The following is a 22,700-nucleotide window of genomic DNA, read 5'->3' as shown; positions in this document are numbered from 1 at the left end:
TGTCCGGTCCTTATTGTTTAACTTTATGCAAAGAACTTTGGCTTTGGATCTCTAGCTGAGGATGATCATAGGCTTAGGAAGACCACCAAAAATTCTGAAATCTCCATCCCTAACTACAACATTTTCAGACGAGATAGAACGGCCAAAGGGGGCGGTGTTGCAATCTACTGCAAAGATAGCCTGCAGAGTTCTGTCCTACTATCCAGGTCTTTACCCAATCAGTTTGAACTTCTACTTTTAAAAATCCACCTCTCTAAAAACAAGTCTCTCACCATTGCTGCCTGCTATAGACCACCCTCTGCCCCCAGCTGTGCTCTGGACACCATATGTGAACTGATTGCCCCCCATCTATCTTCAGAGCTCGTGCTGCTAGGCGACCTAAACTGGAACATGCTCAACACCCCACTCCTACAATCTAAGCTTGATGCCCTCAATCTCACACAAATTATCAATGAACCTACCAGGTACCACCCCAAAGCCGTAAACACGGGCACCCTCCATAGATATCATCCTAACCAACTTGCCCTCTAAATACACCTCTGCTGTTTTCAACCAAGATCTCAGCGATCACTGCCTCATTGCCTGGATCCGTAATGGGTCAGCGGTCAAACGACCTTCACTCATCACTGTCAAACGCTCCCTGAAACACTTCAGCGAGCAGGCCTTTCTAGTCGACCTGGCCGGGGTATCCTGGAAGGATATTGATCTCATCCCGTCAGTAGAGGATGCCTGGTTATTTAAAAAAAATTGCCTTCCTCACCATCTTAAATAAGCATGCCCCATTCAAAAAATTTAGAACCAGGAACAGATATAGCCCTTGATTCTCTCCAGACCTGACAGCCCTTAACCAACACAAAAACATCCTATGGCGTTCTGTATTAGCATCGAACAGCCCCCGTGATATGCAACTTTTCAGGGAAGCTAGAAACCAATATACACAGGCAGTTAGAAAAGCCAAGGCTAGCTTTTTCAAGCAGTAATTTGCTTCCTGCAACACAAACTCAAGAAAGTTCTGGGACACTGTAAAGTCCATGGAGAATAAGAACACCTCCTCCCAGCTGCCCACTGCACTGAGGATAGGAAACACTGTCACCACCGATAAATCCACTATAATTGAGAATTTCAATAAGCATTTTTCTACGGCTGGCCATGCTTTCCACCTGGCTACCCCTACCCCGGTCAACAGCACTGCACCCCCCACAGCAACTCGCCCAAGCCTTCCCCATTTCTCCTCCCAAATCCAGTCAGCTGATGTTCTGAAAGAGCTGCAAAATCTGGACCCCTACAAATCAGCCGGGCTAGACAATCTGGACCCTTTCTTTCTAAAATGATCTGCCGAATTGTTGCAACCCCTATTACTAGCCTTTTCAACCTCTTTTTCGTGTCGTCTGAGATTCCCAAAGATTGGAAAGCAGCTGCGGTCATCCTCCTCTTCAAAGGGGGGACACTCTTGACCCAAACTGCTACAGACCTATATCTATCCTACCCTGCCTTTCTAAGTTCTTCGAAAGCAAGACAACAAACAGATTACCGACCATTTCGAATCCCACCATACCTTCTCCGCTATGCAATCTGGTTTCAGAGCTGGTCATGGGGCATCTCAGCCACGCTCAAGGTCCTAAACGATATCCTAACTGCCATCAATAAGAAACAATACTGTGCAGCCGTATTCATTGACCTGGCCAAGGCTTTCGACTCTGTCAATCACCACATCCTCATCGGCAGACTCGATAGCCTTGGTTTCTCAAATGATGCCTCGCCTGGTTCACCAACTACTTCTCTGATAGAGTTCAGTGTGTCAAATCGAGGGCCTGTTGTCCGGGCCTCTGGCAGTCTCTATGGGGTGCCACAGGGTTCAATTCTTGGGCCGACTCTCTTCTCTGTATACATCAATGATGTCGCTCTTGCTGCTGGTGAGTCTCTGATCCACCTCTACGCAGACGACACCATTCTGTATACTTCTGGCCCTTCTTTGGACACTGTTAACAACCCTCCAGACGAGCTTCAATGCCATACAACACTCCTTCCGTGGCCTCCAATTGCTCTTAAATACAAGTAAAACTAAATGCATGCTCTTCAACCGATCGCTGCCTGCACCTGCCCTCCCGTCCAACATCACTACTCTGGACGGTTCTGACTGAGAATATGTGGACAACTACAAATACCTAGGTGTCTGGTTAGACTGTAAACTCTCCTTCCAGACTCACATCAAACATCTCCAATCCAAAGTTAAATCTAGAATTGGCTTCTATTTCGCAACAAAGCATCCTCACTCATGCTGCCAAACATACCCTTGTAAAACTGACCATCCTACCGATCTCTCGACTTCGGCGATGTCATTTACAAAATAGCCTCCAATACCCTACTCAAAAAATTGGAGTCTATCACAGTGCCATCCGTTTTGTCACCAAAGCCCCATATACTACCCACCACTGCGACCTGTACGCTCTCGTTGGCTGGCCCTCGCTTCATACTCGTCGCCAAACCCACTGGCTCCAGGTCATCTACAAGACCCTGCTAGGTAAAGTCCCCCCTTATCTCACCTCGCTGGTCACCATAGCAGCACCCACAAGTAGCACGCGCTCCAGCAGGTATATCTCTCTGGTCACCCCCAAAACCAATTATTCCTTTGGCCGCCTCTCCTTCCAGTTCTCTGCTGCCAATGACTGGAACGAACTACAAAAATCTCTGACACTGGAAACACTTATCTCCCTCATTAGCTTTAAGCACCAGCTGTCAGAGCAGCTCACAGATCACTGCACCTGTACATAGCCCATCTATAATTTAGCCCAAACAACTACCTCTCCCCCTACTGTAGTTATTTATTTATTTAGCTCCTTTGCACCCCATTATTTCTATCTCTACTTTGCACATTCTTCTACTGCAAATCTACCATTCCAGTGTTTTACCTGCTATATTGTATTTACTTCGCCACCATGGCCTTTTTTTTGCCTTGACCTCCCTTATCTCACCTCATTTGCCCACATTGTATATAGACTTATTTTTCTACTGTATTATTGACTGTATGTTTGTTTTACTCGATGTGTAACTCTGTGTTGTTGTATGTGTCGAACTGCTTTGCTTTATCTTGGCCAGGTCGCAATTGTAAATGAGAACTTGTTCTCAACTTGCCTACCTGGTTAAATAAAGGGGAAATAAAATAAAATAAATAAAATACTAAGAATAAAATATAACCAACATTTTCAAGACTATCACATCACTTTCTTTCCACATGCTTTCACAGATGGACAGGGGGAAATGTAAAATAAATAATTTAATAAATATTCTTTGCCTGCAGTAGCACAACCCCGCCATAGAGCGGGGCTGTAGCAGCGGATTCTGTCTTTGACAACAAGTGTCTTTTCTTGGACAGAAAGCGTGAGCTTTCGTTGACTTATCGGTGGTATCCCATGGCAACTGAGAGACAACAAAAACAGTTTTCACTAGTTACTACAGCCTCAAAGTCTGTATCGTACAAATTCAAGAAAACAAAATGAGCTTGGTCTTAATTTAAGGTTAGGGTCAGACAATGTTAGCAGGTTGGTGAAAGTTAGGGTTAGGTTTAAAATCCAATTTCAAGAAGAGAGATTGTAGAAATAGGCGGGGTTTATGACTTTGTGGCTGCAGTAACTAGTGATGACAAAAAAACGGCCATAAGTCAGCGGAGAAGAATAACAAAAGCAGAGACTGACGGTAAGATTTGTGGAAAACTAGTTAGCTACAGTAATTAGCGAACCCAGCAATCAAGGGTTAGTTGAAGTTTAACGTTGTTGTTTCAAATACTGTTAATCAACGCCATATGCCAACTTTACGCTTCACGGTCCGAAGTGCGAGAAAGTCGTGGTTGCTGAAGAAGTGAGCAAGTTAGACTTTGTTTTCTGTAAACATGTGTTCTTCAGGGAAAGGGAGTGAGTGTCTGTGTGAAACTCCATAGAGGTAAATACAGTGACTGATTTTGTTTATAATGTTACCAGCGTCCTGTTTGGTCATGGGAGAAGTGTGTGTGCGGGTTGCGGTTCGGATCAGACCTTTGCTTCCCAAAGAGGTGCTACACAATCATCAGGTGTGTGTGCGCGTGGTGCCCGACAGCGCCCAGGTGATGCTGGGAAGCGACCGAACCTTTTCTTTTGACCACGCCTTTGGACCGACTGCATCGCAGGATCAGTTTTACGAGTCATGTGTCAAACCTCTGGTGGCATCCCTCGTTGACGGCTACAATGCTACAGTGTTCGCTTACGGACAAACCGGTTCTGGGAAGACGTACACCCTTTGCGGGGGACATGTTGGTAAGTTAACAGTATGAGCTTATCTGTACTCTTTGACATCATGAAGACACCCACAAGTGCATTGAGGGATGATCATGTTTGGACATTAGTCCTTGAATAATCTCCTACCACTACGATTCTGAGCTGTCACTGGAGCAGGAGGAAAACCTTAGGCAAATGCAGAGAACTTTATGATTATAGGCCACTTTTTATTGTCACAAATCTGCTTTTGTGTTTTTACCATGGAACTTGCTCTCCCTCTGTAATACTTGTACCCTTGTTAGCATCTCTGGTGGAGGAGGAAAGTGGGATCATTGGTCAGGTTGCAGCAGATCTGTTTGTGCTCCTGGGGGAGAGGAGGGCTGCAGACGTCAGGGTGTCCTACGTGGAACTGTACCGGGAGGAGCTCAGGGACCTGCTAGAGCTCCACACCGCACACAGAGAGCTACACATCAGAGAGGACGACAGGGGCAACACAGGTAACACTCCTCACTGTCTGTGCTAGGGTGTGTGTGTGGTTTCAGTATGACAGAATTCATTGTGTTTTACAGTGTTGATAGAGGTTATACTGAGGCTGGTGGTGTGAACATACATGCTGTAAGGAATCTGACTGAAATGAATGTGTTTCAGTTGTGGTGGGGGCCAGAGAGACTGTGATTACCTCAGCTGAGGAGTTGCAGAGTGTCCTGGAGGCTGGCAATGCCCTGAGACACACTGGCCCCACTCAGATGAATGAGCGCTCCAGCCGCTCTCACGCAATTGTCACCGTGCAGTTGACGCAGCATAACCACAACGACGGCTCTGTCCGCTCCTCTAAACTCCACCTGGTGGATCTGGCTGGGTCGGAGCGGGCTGCGCGCACTGGAAACACAGGCCTGCGCCTCAAAGAGTCTGTCCACATTAACACCGGCTTGCTGGCTCTGGGCAACGTCATCCGTGCACTCTCTGACCCCCATCGCCGTGGCAACCATGTGCCGTACCGTGACGCCAAGATTACACGCCTCCTCCGGGACTCACTGGGTGGCTCCGCCCACACACTCATGGTGGCCTGCGTCAGCCCCTCCCACCACAATGTCACGGAGACGTTGAGCGTGCTGCAGTTTGCCTCACGGGCACGCCACGTGAAGAACCAGCCTGGGTTGTGTCCTGCCAGGGCATGTCCGGGCTGGCAGCCTGGAGAGGCTCGTGTGGAGGAGCTGGAGCAGGAGGTCCAGACTCTGAGAGAGGCACTGAGAAAGAGGGATAAGACAGGGGGAGGGGTCTTTATGACTGACAGCTCCAAACAGACCCCTCAGGAAGAGCGTGACCACAGGGGTGCGGGCCTAGTGGAGGAGCCCCAGTACTGCTGCCTTGCACAGGACGCTGCCTTCATATTGAAGGAGCTCCAGAGTTCCACCCTGAGTCCTGCTCTGCAGCACCGCTTGCAGGAATGGCTGGGGAGACACGAGGAGCTTAGCCACTCCTGCCACACTGATCACCAGCACCCTGTGGGGGACACAGGGGACAAGCCTCACCACAACACCATCCTCCAGCTCAGACGAGAGCTCAGGAAGTGCCAGGTAGTGGGCTCTGTTTCTCAGCTTTTTCCCCTCACTATTATCTATTTTTACACCGTATTCTAACTAGAGGTATGAATTGTAACTCTCTCTCCCACTCCTTCCCTCCATCAGGATACTCTGGCTATAGACGAGCAGGTGTTTGACCAGAGGGAGGCAGAGCTGCAGCAGGTGCAGAGGCAGGTGCAGACACTGCTACAGGAGAAACAGAGACACCTCCAATCCTTACAGGAGGAGAGGGAGCACAGATGCAAACAGGTAAGGAGAGAGAGAGTGACACAGAGACTCTGAGCTGAGCTGGAGGATAATGAGAAATGGAGAAACATAGAGGCAAAGATAGAATTGGGCATTTCTGCATTGGTTGACAACTGACGCTTTCCGTTGTTTGAGTGTGCAGAGCGAGCAGCTGGTAGAGCAGCAGCTGTTAATCGATCGTCTCCGCGGTGACCTCCTGACCTCCAGGATGGCATCCTCGGGAGCCTCGCTGGAAACCGGGGCTTCTGGGAAGTCTGTGAAGAGACCTCACAGTGTTCCCCTGATCAGCCAAGGCCATTGTGGTACAAGGAAGGTACGTGTCCAGAGCAACTGTGTGTGTGTGTGTGTGTGTGCGACAATGGCAAAGTTTGTCTTTGTGTGTCTCTTATGCAGATCCACACTAGTCCTCCGGCCTGTTCGTTGGAGAGGGTGATGGCTGCCTTTAAGACCCGCAGTCAGCTGCTGCTGGCACAGATAGAAGAGAGAGACGAGGTCATCTGCCCACAAAGAGAACAGGAGGAAGCGGAGGAGGAGGAGGAGGAGGAGGAGGAGGAGGATCAAGGGGGGAGTAAGGGATTCAGGTGAGAAAGACTGATATAATAATGTAATGCTGCTTTTAGACTGTAACAGCTGTTCCACTAGTGTATACACACCCTGATGTTATACTAGGGACATTGTGTTTCCATAGCTGGAGCTGATGTTATACTAGGGACATTGTGTTTACATAGCTGGAGCTGATGTTATACTAGGGACATTGTGTTTACATAGCTATGGGCTGATGTTATACTAGGGACATTATGTTTCCATAGCTAGGGCTGATGTTATACTAGGGAATTGTGTTTACATAGCTAGGGGGGCTGATGTATACTAGGGACATTGTGTTTACATAGCTAGAGCTGACAGTGAGGACTTTTTAAGAGCAGAATCAACAACATCTGCATAATCAAAACAATTGCTTTGTGAGAAGGTGTTAACCATCAAAGATGTAAACCCATGTTCATAGGGTTTACACCTTAGCCATTGTTTTGTAAATGCCGCCCTAAAAGCCCTTAGCGGACATGCCCTGGCCCCAAATCAGAGCAGGTCCACTGAGGCCATGGCCCAGTGAGTCCCAGGAGCCGGGCCGTGGAGGTGGAAACACAAAAGTCTGAGCCTTTTTGGTAAAACACTGGGGTAAATCCTCAGTGGAAATATACCATAATATCATGCTTCTGAGTTATGTCATTGTTCTGCTTCCTTACGACACAATACTTATTTAATTTTGATCTATATTGCAGGCGCTCTATGAACCGCACATGGACGAGCAGACCGAACCCAGCCTGTTTTAACCAGAACCAGACGCAAAATACTCATTTGAACCAGATTCAGGATGGGCTCCAATTACCTCAACCGTCAAAACTCCCTACAGGTAAATACAGTGATATATGACACTTTAAGAGTCTTATATTTCCTGTCATTTCTGTTTCATTGCTAAGCCCGGCATGTGCTTCCGTAGAGCGCGAGGAGCACAGAGTGAGGCGGAGTCAGACAGTGAATCTGCAGCGCCTACAGCAGGCGGAGACACAGACCAGTGGCTCCAGGGATCTATACAGTACCAAGGTCAGTGCTAACAATACAACATTCGGAGAACATTTTATACAGCACTCATAGAACAGTCATAAAGCATTTATACAGCACTCATAGAACAGTCATAAAGCATTTATACAGCACTCATTGAACAGTCTTAAAGCATTTGGTCTTTCTATAAACTAGGGTACCAGTGAGGATTTCCTTTCCTTGTAACAGCTGTTGATAAGTCATTGATAATAAAAATAAAATAAAAATTCATGCCATTACGTTAAGATATAAGGGGGATCATAGATATATTCATTAAAATTCACGAGTTGATTTAAAACCTATGTTTAATCCTTTGTCATGTTTGGTGTCTTGACGGATTTGTCCAAAATCGTGTGCGATAAAACTTTTCTGTCCTTGCATTTATGGCAGTGTAAGTAGTTGATATCATATATTAAGCATTAATCGGTTAAATTAGACATTGAACTTGAATCCTGGATCGATAGAGATCTCATCGATCCGATCTATCCTGGATGGATAGAGATCTCAGAAATGCAATGTAACTACATAACATTTAGTGTCGTATGTTACGGGGTGAAAACAGTTTATGGGCACACAAATCCTGAATAATAAATGCAATTGCCAAATCGAGTCATTTTACCTTGATTCTTAACCTAAATTAATACTGTCATTAACGTGGTTCTTTAATAATTATGCATAATACTTGTTGGATGCACATTTGGTGTCCAGCTGATTTAGTTATGCTGCGGTATTTTCACACATCATCAGATGATCTAAGAAGGAATTTTCCAAATGACAGTCAAGTTATGAACAGTGGTTGTGATAGTGCATATGATGCAACAACAGCCCAAGAACTGGAAAAAGGTTGTTCATGAAGAATGTCCAGAATATTTTGATGTCTCATTCGTTATGCATGTGAAGACAGTTGTGCCTGGATCCATGTTAGATCTAATTTCCCTAGCGACTTGATGTTGATCATCTGTTGCAGTCTGCTCAGAAATTCAAGTACTGGAATAGGCTTACCTTGATAATCAGACAGTTCCTCAATTTGGTGCTTGAAAAGTCCTTGTAATTATTGTAGCCAATTTGTAAGTTCTTCTGTTCCCTTATAATTGTCTGTGATTTAATTTTTTATCAGTTTTTGTGAGAGATGGGGCCACTTGTTTGTTTCCCGACGCGTCAATTGAAGGGTGACGACAGCATATAATATTGGCTTCAACTTGCCTTTCCATACAAATCCTTACATCAAAAAAGGAACCTGGTTTTTGGTCACTTTATAAAAATAGCGATGGTGAGATTAATGCTACCGCTATTCATGGCTTTATTGTGTGTGCCTGCGTCGGCCACATAGGCTACTGAAAAATCACCATCCATGCATCCAATCTATTTAGTCAGGCAATGTCCACATTATTCTCACATATTGTAGAATGTCATAATCATTTCAATATCAATGCATTGGGAAGGCCTAAAAACGGCACTATTTTTATAGTAAATGTTAAAGGCCTATTTTTTTTGGGGGGGGGGGGGGGGTTCTATAATGTATAACATTGATGTCCTTCAAAATTATAATTAAGTGCTTGAAAAAGTCCATGAAAAGTCTTCGAATGTGACTTGCCAGTGTCTGTATGAACTCTGCTTAAAGGATGTATAGTCCTGACCTAGGTTGTTTTATAGGTGGAGTTCTAGGGCAATTTGTATATATTCACTTTAATTCCTCCAAGTAAATCAAATCAAATTTATTTATATAGCCCTTCGTACATCAGCTGATATCTCAAAGTGCTGTACAGAAACCCAGCCTAAAACCCCAAACAGCAAGCAATGCAGGTGTAGAAGCACGGTGGCTAGGAAAAACTCCCTAGTAAAGGCCAAAACCTAGGAAGAAACCTAGAGAGGAACTAAATGTGGAGCTGCATGAAAATCCTATATTTGTTTATTTACAATTTTTTGAAAAAAATGTTTTATCCCACTGTCAAATGTTGGCCCCATTTTATTTATAGCGATACCCATTCAAGGAGCGTTAATACAGAACTACTGTTGACATCAGACTCTCAGTCCTTGCATCCATATACAGTTGAAGTCGGAAGTTTACATACACTTAGGTTGGAGTCATTAAAACTCGTTTTTCAACCACTCCACAAATTTCTTGTTAACAAACTATGGTTTTGGCAAGTCGGTTAGGACATCTACTTTGTGCATGACACAAGTAATTTTTGCAACAATTGTTTACAGACAGATTATTTCACTTATAATTCACTGTATCACAATTCCAGTGGGTCAGAAGTTTACATACACTAAGTTGACTGTGCCTTTAAACAGCTTGGAAAATTCCAGAAAATGATGTCCTGGCTTTAGAAGCTTCTGATAGGCTAATTGACATCATTTGAGTCAATTGGAGCAAACTCAGTGCCTCTTTGCTTGACATCATGGGAAAATCAAAAGACATCAGCCAAGACCTCAGAATTTTTTTTGTAGACCTCCAAAAGTCTGGTTCATCCTTGGCAGCAATTTCCAAATGCCTGAAGGTACCACGTTCATCTGTACAAACAATAGTATGCAAGTATAAACACCATGGGACCATACAGCCGTCATACCGCTCAGGAAGGAGACGCGTTCTGTCTCCTAGAGATGAACGTACTTTGGTGCGAAAGTGCAAATCAATCCCAGAACAACAGCAAAGGACGAGCATTTTTGTGGACAGAATTGAAAAAGCGTGTGCGAGCAAGGAGGCCTACAACCTGACTCAGTTACACCAGTTCTGTCAGGAGGAATGGGCCAAAATTCACCCAACTTATTCTGGGAAGCTTGTGGAAGGCTATCTGAAATGTTTGACCCAAGTTAAACAATTTAAAGGCAATGCTACCAAATACTATTTGAGTGTATGTAAACTTCTGACCCACTGGGGATGTGATGAAAGAAATAAAAGCTGAAAGAAACCATTCTCTCTACTATTATTCTGACATTTCACATTCTTAAAATAAAGTGGTGATCCTAACTGACTGAAGACAGGGATTTTTTACTAGGATTAAATGTCAGGAATTGTGAAAAACTGAGTTTAAATGTATTTGGCCAAGGTGTATGTAAACTTCCGACTTCAACTGTAGCTCCATCTATGAATTTGCAAGTGGTTACATTTCTCCAGTCCCATCCTTCAGCCTTATAGCAAACCAAGTGGTGGGGCTGCCATTTTGTTTTTCAAATGTAGTAATGTGCATGTGAACAGCATGCTAAAGGGTTTGATGCTGCTGTGTTGCAGGACCTGGGGACAGACAACATGGCTGTCTTTCAAAATGGAGCCTGTAAAGACTCGGAGGAAAAGGTGAGCCCACATGACATCTGCAAATGATCACAGGTTTAGGTTCGGCTGCCCCTCCCTGCACGTTGTGTTTGTTATGGCAAAAATGCCTATTTCATTGTTCACCATGCAGTCATGGTGATTCCTTAGATCTCATTTGGATATTCAACATATTTTAAAATAGTCAAATTGTGTTTGTGTGTTTTGAAATGTGGATGTGTTCGTTTTGGCCGTGTATGATGCCTAGCTGCCTGAGAGACGCACGTGGCTGGAGCAAGAGGAGGAGCGCGCTCTGCAGAGGAGGAGGGGCCTGCAAGAGCTGGAGGAGGAGCTGAGGCACAGAGAAGAAGTGCTGCAGCACCGAGAGGCCTGTGTCCAGGAGAGGAAACAGCTGCAGATCAAGAGGCTCCGCTCCAGCCAGGTAAACACAGAGCGGGGCATAGAAATCCAAAGTATTGTATTGGGGGGAAAAAAACGTATATTATATTTTTGTGTAAGTTACAGCATTCCAGTGTTGTTATCTGATATTGAAAGTGTGTCTGGGTACGTTCATGTGTATTCCTCAGGCTCTGAGTCAGGACTTGCTGCGAGTGTCGGCTCGTCTGGGAGCTTTGGATCAGGAGCTGGAGGAGAGAGGAGGTGTAAGGAGGAGACTGTCCTCCCCGGCAGCAGGGCTGTGTGGAGTGTCTATGGAGGAGCTGCTGAAGGAGAGGGAGAGCCTGCGTCTGAGGAGGGACACCCTGGACACACAGCTGACAAACGGCAGGGTGCTCATGCCAGAGGTGAGCTCAATGTTTACCACCTTCCTTCCGGCTGGGTGTCACTCTGACTGCAGGGGGCTGATCAATGGTGTGTGTGTATAGGAGGAGCATGCTCTGCTGCAGTTGGAGGAGGCCCTGGAGGCGTTGGATGCTGCTGTAGAGTTTAAGAACCGTTCCATCCAGGAGAGACAGAGAGAGCTCGGGGACACATCTAACCCTGCCCATGGAGACGAAGACGATGACATCATGAGGGCGCTAAGGGAGCTGCCGCTTCCAGAGGCCTCTGCACTGTTGGTCAAATACTTCAACAAGGTCAGAGTCCCAACACACACACACACTCACCACAAATTACTTTGAGCGACCAAACTAAATCTAAATCAAATTTTATTGGTTGCATATGTAACAGATGTATATGTACTCTCCATGCGTTGTGTTTTCTCAAAATAAATCACTTCGGCCAGTGGTCCCAGTTGAGCATAATTTATTTCTGTTGTTAAATGGGAAACAGCACGTTAGTTGTGCAGGGCTTAACGGTATTGATGGCTGTCGATGGCAAAATCCCTTGCATCACATTTTCCTACTGGGCGAACAAAATACAAAAATACAATACAAAATATAACATGTGTAAATTTAAATGGGAAACAGCACGTTAGTTGTGCAGAGCTTAACGGTATTGATGGCTGTCGATGGCAAAATCTGTAGCATGAAGACAACTGTGTTAGCAGTGGCTTATGTGACCATGACATCGGTGTATGCTAGCTAACACACTTATTTACAGCAATCATATGCCAAAGCACATCCCAGAAAGCCCCTCAATCCCTAACCGGTACCATATACCCACACATGTATAAATCAGTAACGTACAGCAAACTTGTACACATTGTAAAGTAGAAAATAGAAAACAGTATTCAGAACGTGACCTACCCCTTGCATCACATTTTCCTACTGGGAAGACCTGACGTTCGCGATCTCCCCCTATCTGCAAGCGGGGCCAATCACAACACACCTTATTGTCATCAGAGTTGAACTAACCAATAAGAATGCTTGAACATTAAATACACATTTCTTTAGAGGCAAGTGGAAACATAACCAACCCTGTTACATTCTCCCCTGCTGAATTACACTTGCATACTACAAAGAAACWAAATGAGGTATGCAATACCTTGCAATACATATGTCACCAAATATTCCAGTGCAAAGACTATTCTCTAAAGAGAATTAGGGGAATTCAAAGACCCCGTAGGAAAACATGCTTGTTACATGTTCAGTACACTCAGTGACAATAAGAACCTCAGACAGAAAAACCTTGGCCTACATGACCCCTGACCCATTACCTCCATGGGGTCTCTTGAAAGTTAAAAGTACATTTTTTTGGGGGGGCTACAGACTTTGATTCTAATCCTACACCCACACAGGTACTCTAATGAATTCTGTATGAAAAACCCTCTGTGTCTGCATAGTCTCAATGAGTCTCACTGGGCGTTTCCTAACCCGACCAGCCCCTGACCTGACAGTCCTAACAGAGTTATCATTACGTTTAACCTGTCCAACTACAACCACCATTGGTGGGTCACTGTCCACAGTCGATGGGTAGTCAAGGTCAAGGGTTCTGTGACTGTTGCTGGAACCAGCGGCATCTTCAGAATGCCTTTCTTCCTCAGAGGGTTCGGACATTTCTTCWCCAAAGGTTACCTCTGACATGCTTGTGCCACCAGTAGCACCCTCAGAATGTGGTGAGTTCTGAGGGTCCCTCGCCAGTGGCCCATCTTCCAGCACATCTGGGATCTCTTTTTCAGAGGGCTCCGACTGTGTTTCCTCCGAGGTCTGTTCTGATACCCACACACTAGTCCTCTCACCGATGTCCATTTCTGGTATATCGTTCATGGATGAGTCCTCCATCTCCTCACTCTGATCCTCACGGTTTCCCGTATTAGGTGTCTCTCTAAGGCAGTGTCAGGGAGAGGAAAGAAGTTTACAGGCATTATCAGATTGGACCATTTTCTCCTGGCCAGTCGACATGTTCTGTATCTTGAAGATGTGGATGTCACTATTCTTCTCCGTAACAATATAGAGGTTGTTCTCCCAGCGATCCGCCAGCTTCCTCTTTCCACGTTCACCCTTATTCGCCAGCAGCACCCGATCACCGACCTCCACTGGAGCTCCTCTGATCTTCCTGTTGTAGAGGCCCGCATGCCTCTTCAGTGGTTTGGTTGCCGACACCTGTACAGTCTCCATGGCCTCCCTCAGGTCTCTTGTCTGGGACTTGATGTACTCGTCATAGTCTACAACATCTGAGTCTTGTAGCACCGTACCAAACATCATGTCGACAGGCAGACGTGGGATTCTCCCAAACATCAACTGGAAAGGGACGTGGCCCGTGGTTTCATGGACTGTACAGTTGTAGGCGAAGGTCAACGACTTCAGCTTCTGGGGCCACCTGTGCTTCGCTCTCGTAGGTAAAGCCCTGATCATGTTTCCCAGCGTTCTATTGAACCTTTCGACTCCCCCGTTCCCCATCGGATGGTAGGGAGTTGTGTGCGACTTCTGGACTCCTGCAGCACTCAACAACTCAGCAATCAATTTACTTTCAAAGTTGGCCCCTTGGTCGGAGTGGATACGACGAGGAAAACCATACACACAGAAGATGTTGTTCCACAGCTGAAGGGCCACTGCTTTAGCTGATTGGTTCGGACACAAGAAGGCATGGGCCATCTTAGTAAAATGATCAGTGACGACCAGAACATCCAAGGACTTGTTGTTGGAGTCTTCAGCAGACCAGAAGTCCACACACACCAACTCGAGGGGCTCAGTCATGATGATGTTCTCCAGTGGAGCTCTGGCCTCTGGCTCGGGGGCCTTACTGAACACACACCTCTTGCAGGTCTTGACATACTCTCTCACATCCGACTCCAGACCATGCCAGAAGAACCTCTGTCTCGTCAAGTACAACGTCTGCTGTTGCCACTGATGACCGGCTTCATCGTGGACACCCTTCAAAACTGTCGCCCTCATTGTACTACATTGTACAGTACTACATACTGGTACGTCTTCCTCTTTGACAGCAAACGTTTGGTAACGCGATATAGTACACCCATTTTCAGAGTGAGCTTCTCCCAGGTCTTCAGAATCCGCAGAGCCTCGATTGGTTCATGGCCACGTTCCATCCTAGAAGGTCTACGGCCCCTGTCCACGTAGAAGACAACTCTGGCGAGTGCATCATCCTGGCGCTGCTTTGATATCAGGTCATCACGGGACAGCACTCTCACATCTGACATCGCAGATGGCACCAGTGACTGAGTGAGCTGAGGCAGTAGCAGCGCACAGTTCTGTAGACCAGCCTCCTCTTGCGACCTCAGGACTGCTGACACCGCTTCCTTTGACAGCGAACCAGGAGAAGGATAGGAGGTTGTTTGGCAGTCCATGACAATTTCACAGGCATCTGCCTCAATTGACGGTGAGCAGCTTTCGAGGTCGAATGGGTGGTTCGACCAGCGGAACACATCTTGCACCTTCTCAGCATGTACTCCCGCAGCTTCTTCCAGCAAGGCCTTGTATGGAACCCTTGTGATRCGGTGGAGAGCGCTCGGCTGCACAAATGGCTGTCTTCTGAGTGCATCAGCAATGACATTTTTGGGACCGGGGATGTACTTTATGTCAAACTCGAATGGAGCGAGTTTAGCAACCCATCTCTGTTCACAGGCGTCCAATTTSGGCTTGGACAGGATGTATGTTAATGGGTTGTTGTCTGTCCATACAGTAAAAGGCTTGCCCCTTAGCCAATGACTAAACTTCTCACAGACTGCCCAGCGTAAAGCAAAAAACTCTAACCTATGGGCAGGATACTTTGACTGTGCATAAGTAAGAGATTTGCTAGCGAATGCTACGGGCCTGGCTGCAGACCCATCCTCTGGCACTTGGGAGAGGACAGCACCTAATCCATTACTAGATGCGTCTACAGACAGCAAGAAAGGTCTACTAAAATCAGGGTGGGCTAGCATGACCTGATCGAGGAGAGCTTGTTTCAACTGACTAAAGGCCTGTTTGCACTCACCAGTCCAGTCTGCTGCTGTGAGTTTCCTATGTATTCCTCTTTTTCTCTTTCCTTTCCCATGGCGTGGTGCCTTCGTCCCAGTTGTCAACCCATGCAGCGGCTTAGCGATGGTGGAGCACCCCTCAATGAACTGCTGGTAATAGACTATCATTCCGAGAAAGGACCGTGAGATCCTTCTCTGTCATCCCTGCAATAGCCTTCACTTTTTCTGGGTCTGTGGCCACACCTCCTTCACTGATGACATGCCCCAAGAACCGCACTGACCTCTTCATGAAAGGGCATTTCTTTGGAGCCAATTTCAGATTATGGGCCTTGAGAAGCGTTGCAATCCAAGTTCTTCAGTCGGGGCAAAGACCAGCACATCGTCCAGGTAGCATAGAAGGCTCGAAACATTTTGATTCCCAAAAATGCTCAACATCATCCTCATGAATGTAGCTGTTGCATAGTCCTTGTGGAAGACGGTTATATTCATATAACCCAAAAGGAGAAGTGAAGGCTGTAAACTTCTTGTYGTCTTCATGCACCTCCACATTGTAGTAGCCTGAGGTCAAATCCATTGTAGAAAAGAATGCATTGCCACCCAGGGCCGCCAGGGCATCAGTTTGGTGAGGTAGAGGGTGAGCATCCTTTACGGTGCGAGCATTGAGCCATCGGAAGTCTGTACACAGTCTCAGAGCGCCAGACTTCTTCCAGACCAGCACGAGCGGGGAGGCATACTCACTGCTGGATTTYCTGATTATCTCTCGCTCTTCCATCTCATCCAAGGCCTGCCTGAGCTTGTCATAATGGTTAGGGGAGAGCCTACGGTAAGGTAGCCTAAAAGGTTTAGTGTCACTGAGTCTGATGCGATATCCAGTAGCCTTCCCGCAATCTAGTTTGTTACGGGAGAAGATACACTCGTAGCGGGCTATAAGCTGAACTAGCCGGGCCTTACACTGTTGCGACAACTGAGTGGACTCAATGTCAATGTCACCTAGCCCTAACTCGTGCAACACCTCACTTGTCACTCTGTGCGGTTTTACGGCACTGTCAACGGTCAAGCTATCTCCACTACCATTGTCAAAGTCTTGATTGTCATCCATTTTGTATATCTGCTGCACCAGGGGGACCGGTTCGACAGTGGGCCCATCTATGTAGTCAGTGTCAAAGTCCTCTAATGCCATGCAAGGAAAAACGTCCGCTATCTTGGCATTGCGTCTCACTGTTACTGGCTTTGGTGAGGGATTGATAACTTTGACAGGGACCCAGCCATTGCTCCACAATGTCACTACTGTTCTCCCCACTAGAATGTTTTTCAGTCTTGAGCGTACCCTCGTAGGCTCAATAACGACAGCACTGCCCGCGGATACATTTTGAGGCGTACACAACCGGCCACAGACTAAATTTTCCTGCATGGGCTCCAATGTGACCGCCCGCTTCAGCCTTACCGTGCCCACTCTTTCCCGCCATTTCTGTCCCTTTCCATCTCTCTACATTAGCCAGCAGACGGAACAGTTTGTCATCTCCATTGTGTTCAGATGATGACATCTTCTCCCAGAAGTCACCGGTCATCTTCAGCTCCCTGATGAGGTGTTTTATCACGTTGCTGCCTAGGATGAGCTCATCACGTTGGCCATCCATCCACTCAATGAGGGCGACAGTTTAACTTTACGTCCGTCCCCTCGCCCATACCCGAGCTCGTAATTCCGTAATTCACTCATTTTCGAAGGAAGGAGGCCACATGAAGAAACTTTTTTGACCATTGGCGAGCGATACGACCAGAGTTGTGCAAAGTTCAAATCGGATGCAAATCAAATTTTATTAGTCACATGCGCCAAATACAACAGATGTAGACCTTTAAGTGAAATGCTTACTTACGAGCCCCTAACCAACAATGCAGTTAATAAAAATATGGATAAGAATAAGAAATAAAAGTAACAAGTAATTGAAAAGCAGCAGTAAAATAACAATAGTGAGACTATATACAGGGGGGTACCTGTACATAGTCAATGTGTGGGGGCACCAGTTAGTTGAGGTAATATGTACATGTAGGTAGAGTTATTAAAGTGACTATGCATAGATGATAACAACAGAGAGTAGTAGCGGTGTAGAAGAGGGTGGGGGTCAATGCAAATAGTCCGGTTAGCCATTTGATTAACTGTTTAGCAGTCTTATGGCTTGGGGGTAGAAGCTGTTAAGAAGCCTTTTGGACCTAGACTTGGCACTCCGGTACCGCTTGCCGTGTGGTAGCAGAGAGAACAGTCTATGACTAGGGTGGCTGGAGTCTGACAATTTTTAGGGCCTTCCTCTGACACCGCCTGGTATAGAGGTCCTGGATGGCAGGAAGCTTGGCCCCAGTGATGTACTGGGCCGTTCGCACTACCCTTCTGTAGTGCCTTGCGGTCGGAGGCCGAGCAGTTGCCATACCAGGCAGTGATGCAACCAGTCAGGATGCTCTCGATGGTGCAGCTGTAGAAACTTTTGAGGATCTGAGGACCCATGACAAATCTTTTCAGTCTGCTAAGGGGGAATAGGTTTTGTCGTGCCCTCTTCATTACTGTCTTGGTGTGCTTGGACTATGTTAGTTTGTTGGTAATGTGGACACCAAGGAACTTGAAGCTCTCAACCTGCTCCCCTACAGCCCTGTCGATGAGAATGGGGGCGTGCTCGGTCCTCTTTTTCCTGTAGTTCACAATCATCTCCTTTATCTTGATCATGTTGAGGGAGAGGTTGTTGTCCTGGCACCACACGGCCAGGTCTCTGACCTCCTCCCTATAGGCTGTCTCGTCGGTGATCAGGCCTACCACTGTTGTCATCGGCAAACTTAATGATGGTGTTGGAGTCGTGCCTGGCCGTGCAGTCATGAGTGAACAGGGAGTACAGGAGGGGACTGAGCACGCACCCCTGAGGGGCACGTGTTGAGGATCAGTGTGGCGGATGTGTTGTTACTTACCCTTACCACATGGGGGCAGCCCGTCAGGAAGTCCAGGATCCAGTTACAGAGGGAAGTGTTTAGTCCCAGGGTCCCTTGATGAGCTTTGAGGGCACTATGGTGTTGAACGCTGAGCTGTAGTCAATGAATAGCATTCTCACATAGATGTTCCTTTTGTCCAGGTGGGAAAGGGCAGTGTGGAGTGCAATAGAGATTGCATCATCTGTGGATCTGTTAGGGCAGTATGCAAATTAGAGTGGGTCTAGGGTTTCTGGGATAATGGTGTTGATGTGAGTCATGACCAGCCTTTCAAAGCACTTCATGGCTACGGACGTGAGTGCTACGGGTCGGTAGTAATTTAAGCAGGTTACCTTAGTCCCTGTGCCCAAGAACACTATGGTGGTCTGCTTGAAACATGTTGATATTACAGACTCGTACAGGGAGAGGTTGAAAATGTCAGTGAAGACACTTGCCAGTTGGTCAGTGCATGCTCGCAGTACACGTCCTGGTAATCCGTCTGGCCCTGCGGCCTTGTGAATGTTGACCTGTTTAAAGGTCTTACTCACATCGGCTGCGGAGAGCGTGATCACACAGTCTTCCGGAACAGCTGGTGCTCTCATGCATGTTTCAGTGTTATTTGCCTCGAAGCGAGCATATAAGTAGTTTAGCTCGTCTGGTAGGCTTGTGTCACTGGGCCGCTCTTGGCTGTGCTTCCCTTTTGTAGTCTGTTATGGTTTGCAAGCCCTGCCACATCCGATGAGCGTCAGAGACTTCGCTTTGTGATAACCAATCGGGAGAGGGAGGTTCTCGCTAGCCTAGTCAGCTTTGAGACTGTACTGGATAGTGGAACATGCTATTATGCATGCTGTTTTGGATAAACGCCCACAAAGGGAGAACTAGGTGATGCCTACAACAAAGTGGTATGTGGTCGACAGTACACTGCATTAGAACCCTCATTTGAGGAAAGGCTGGGGGGCTGGGATTGAGATTTTAAGAGTTTGAAAAAGGTTTGGCTCAGAAGTGGGACTGGTTCAAGAGATGATGATGATAATAATACATTTCATTTGTATAGTGCTTTTCATGTCAGAGTAATCTCAAAGTTCTACGTAGGCCAAAATAAGACATCCACTACACTCCTAACCTTCCATTAGCCTCCTACTAAGCTGGCAAATGTTGAAAGCATTCCCTTGGCCCCTTCAGGTGGTGTGTCTGAGGGAGTCGGAGCAGCAGCTGCAGCTGCGCTGTGAAGAGCTGGAGCTGCAGAGTGGAGAGCAGGAGGCAGTGACCAGGGAGATGGAGGCAGCTCTACAGCGCCTCACTCTGGACACAGACCGGCGGCTCACTGAGCAGCATCGAGAGCACCAACATAGCATACAGTTACTACTGCAGCAGTGCCGAGGTCCGTGTCTGTGTGTGTGTATGCATCAATGTGGGAAATGTTTGAGAGTGTGGTATTCCTGCCCTTTCATTGTGTGTTTTACACTATTCTCACTGTTCATTTTCTGTTTGTGTGTAGAGGGAGGCTCAGGGAACAGTGGTCAGGCGGTCCAGGCTAGGCTGCAGCAGCTGGAGAGAGACCTGTTCTTCTATAAGAGCTCCAGTCGTGAGCTGAAGAGGAAGCTCCGAGAGCTGGTCACCAAATCGCTCCCCCCCCAGGCTCCAGACCTGCAGACCCAGGGCAGGAAGGGGGCCAGTGATGGAGCAGGGGACAGCCCCAGCCTGCAGACTCCCAGAGTGGAGCTGGCCCCTGTCCGTTTGTCCCGTAGGGAGCTGAGGCAGCTCTCACCCTCTGACCCCCGCAGCACTAGGGTGCGCTCTACCATGAGGGCCAGCAGAGGCTCATTCCAGGAGGACTCCATTGAAGTGCCCAGAAACACTTACTGACCAGGAGGCTCAAGCACATATCAACCACTTTTTTCATTCGTCCACACTGATCTAGAAGAAGAGGTCAGGTGAATCTAAGTCAAATAAGATCAATGTGGATGAAGGAGAGGAGACAAGGAACAGAAGCCACTAACTGTGAAACTGTTGAGACACGTCAAATGATTCCACGGAGTGAAAACCCTCTCTGCACTTTACAGCACTAAAGTCTGACTGAATTGCACTTCAAACTGCAGACTCATCAGTTAGTCAGAGATAGATGAGCCCACAGCTAAATGGATATCAAAATAATGTGTATTAGAAATGTTTTTTTATGTTTAAATTATTTTACTTTTAAAGATGTCTTTGTTTATAAGATAGTGTGTTGGCTGTGTTCTAGACCCTCGGGCCACTCCAAACTCTAAAGCAAGCCACTGGTCATTCATGCAATATAATTTACCTGTGATTTACTCTTTCTTTGTGTGTGGTTTTGGTTATTTAAGTGTTGAACAACTGTTGACATCAAATTGATTGGATCAAACCTGTTTATTTGCATGATTCACCAATTCGATCTACATTTGTCTTTGCAGACTCCTGTTTAATGTTAAAGGTGCAACTTACAATAGTTACTGCTGTCCAATGGTCATTTTAATTACGGATACCCATTGATTCTTGAAAAATATAACTTATACATGTATATAACTAATATATTGGTCAAATATCATATTCCCCCAAATTTTAGTCTGATCTCAAGTAGCATGGCTGACACACAAGGCTAGTGATCCACCACCACCCCTCAAACCGTTTTTGTTGCAAAACAAAAAACTTAAGGATCCAGTAGGCCTCAATAAATAAAGAAATATATATTCAAAACGTCATTCTTGTTGGAGCCGTAATTCATGCCTGTGTAATGTAGTTCTCAAGATGAGATGCAGAAATAAAGCTACATTAGAAAGGCAATTGGAAAAATACATATACCATTTAATATATATACAGTGGGGAGAAGAAGTATTTGATACACTGCTGATTTTGCAGGTTTTCCTACTTACAAAGCATGTAGAGGTCTGTAATTTGTATCATAGGTACACTTCAACTGTGAGAGACGGAATCTAAAACAAAAATCCAGAAAATCACATTGTATGATTTTTAAGTAATTAATTTGCATTTTATTGCATGACATAAGTATTTATACATCAGAAAAGCAGAACTTAATATTTGGTACAGAAACCTTTGTTGCAATTACAGAGATCATACGTTTCCTGTAGTTCTTGACCAGGTTTGCACACACTGCAGCAGGGATTTTGGCCCACTCCTCCATACAGACCTTCTCCAGATCCTTCAGGTTTCGGGGCTGTCGCTGGGCAATACGGACTTTCAGCTCCCTCCAAAGATGTTCTATTGGGTTCAGGTCTGGAGACTGGCTAGGCCACTCCAGGACCTGAGATTCTTCTTACGGAGCCACTCCTTAGTTGCCCGTGGCTGTGTGTTTTGGGTCGTTGCATGCTGGAAGACCCAGCCACGACCCATCTTCAATGCTCTTACTGAGGGAAGGAGGTTGTTGGCCAAGATCTCGCGATACATGGCCCCATCCATCCTCCCCTCAATACGGTGCAGTCGTCCTGTCCCCTTTGCAGAAAAGCATCCCCCAAGAATGATGTTTCCACCTCCATGCTTCACGGTTGGGATGGTATTCTTGGGTTGTACTCATCCTTCTTCCTCCAAACACGGCGAGTGGAGTTTAGACCAAAAAGCTCTATTTTTGTCTCATCAGACCACATGACCTTCTCCCATTCCTCCTCTGGATCATCCAGATGGTCATTGGCAAACTTCAGACGGGCCTGGACATGTGCTGGCTTGAGCAGGGGACCTTGCGTGCGCTGCAGGATTTTAATCCATGATGGCGTAGTGTGTTACTAATGGTTTTCTTTGAGACTGTGGTCCTAGCTCTCTTCAGGTCATTGACCAGGTCCTGCCGTGTAGTTCTGGGCTGATCCCTCACCTTCCTCATGATCATGATGCCCCACGAGGTGAGATCTTGCATGGAGCCCCAGACCGAGGGTGATGACCGTCATCTTGAACTTCTTCCATTTTCTAATAATTGCGCCAACAGTTGTTGCCTTCTCACCAAGCTGCTTGCCTATTGTCCTGTAGCCCATCCCAGCCTTGTGCAGGTC

At 46.5% G+C, this 22,700-nt stretch overlaps 1 protein-coding gene across 2 annotated transcripts; it reads left to right on the top strand.

Annotated features, from left to right (window-relative positions):
- The first annotated feature begins 3,454 nt into the window (after positions 1-3,454).
- LOC111974186 (kinesin-like protein KIF27) lies at positions 3,455-21,693 on the top strand. 2 transcript variants are annotated; one of them, XM_024001824.2, is made up of 15 exons: positions 3,455-3,693; positions 3,975-4,286; positions 4,550-4,744; positions 4,896-5,824; positions 5,936-6,079; positions 6,219-6,389; positions 6,470-6,657; positions 7,354-7,484; positions 7,572-7,675; positions 10,905-10,967; positions 11,191-11,364; positions 11,510-11,725; positions 11,807-12,016; positions 19,867-20,065; positions 20,183-21,506. In XM_024001824.2, exons 2-15 carry the CDS (start codon positions 3,989-3,991, stop codon positions 20,548-20,550), a joined length of 3,390 nt encoding a protein of 1,129 aa, XP_023857592.1. In that variant the 5' UTR covers positions 3,455-3,693; positions 3,975-3,988; the 3' UTR covers positions 20,551-21,506. The 2 variants fall into 2 exon arrangements, with proteins under 2 accessions (XP_023857592.1, XP_023857591.1); XM_024001823.2 differs by having other exon boundaries at positions 3,455-4,286; positions 20,183-21,693.
- The last annotated feature ends 1,007 nt before the right edge of the window (positions 21,694-22,700 follow it).

Source organism: Salvelinus sp. IW2-2015, linkage group LG15, assembly GCF_002910315.2.
Source record: "Salvelinus sp. IW2-2015 linkage group LG15, ASM291031v2, whole genome shotgun sequence".
Classification (NCBI taxonomy): Eukaryota; Metazoa; Chordata; class Actinopteri; order Salmoniformes; family Salmonidae; genus Salvelinus; species Salvelinus sp. IW2-2015.
This window is presented reverse-complemented; position numbering and strand designations above follow the sequence as displayed.

Bases quoted from the DNA above. Each gene is read 5' to 3' on its own strand.
- LOC111974186 (XM_024001823.2), top strand. From the start codon at position 3,965: ATGTTACCAGCGTCCTGTTTGGTCATGGGAGAAGTGTGTGTGCGGGTT. The intron at 4,745-4,895 runs GTAACACTCCTC...AATGTGTTTCAG, and splicing joins GGACGACAGGGGCAACACAG to TTGTGGTGGGGGCCAGAGAG. The intron at 20,066-20,182 runs GTCCGTGTCTGT...GTTTGTGTGTAG, and splicing joins ACTACTGCAGCAGTGCCGAG to AGGGAGGCTCAGGGAACAGT.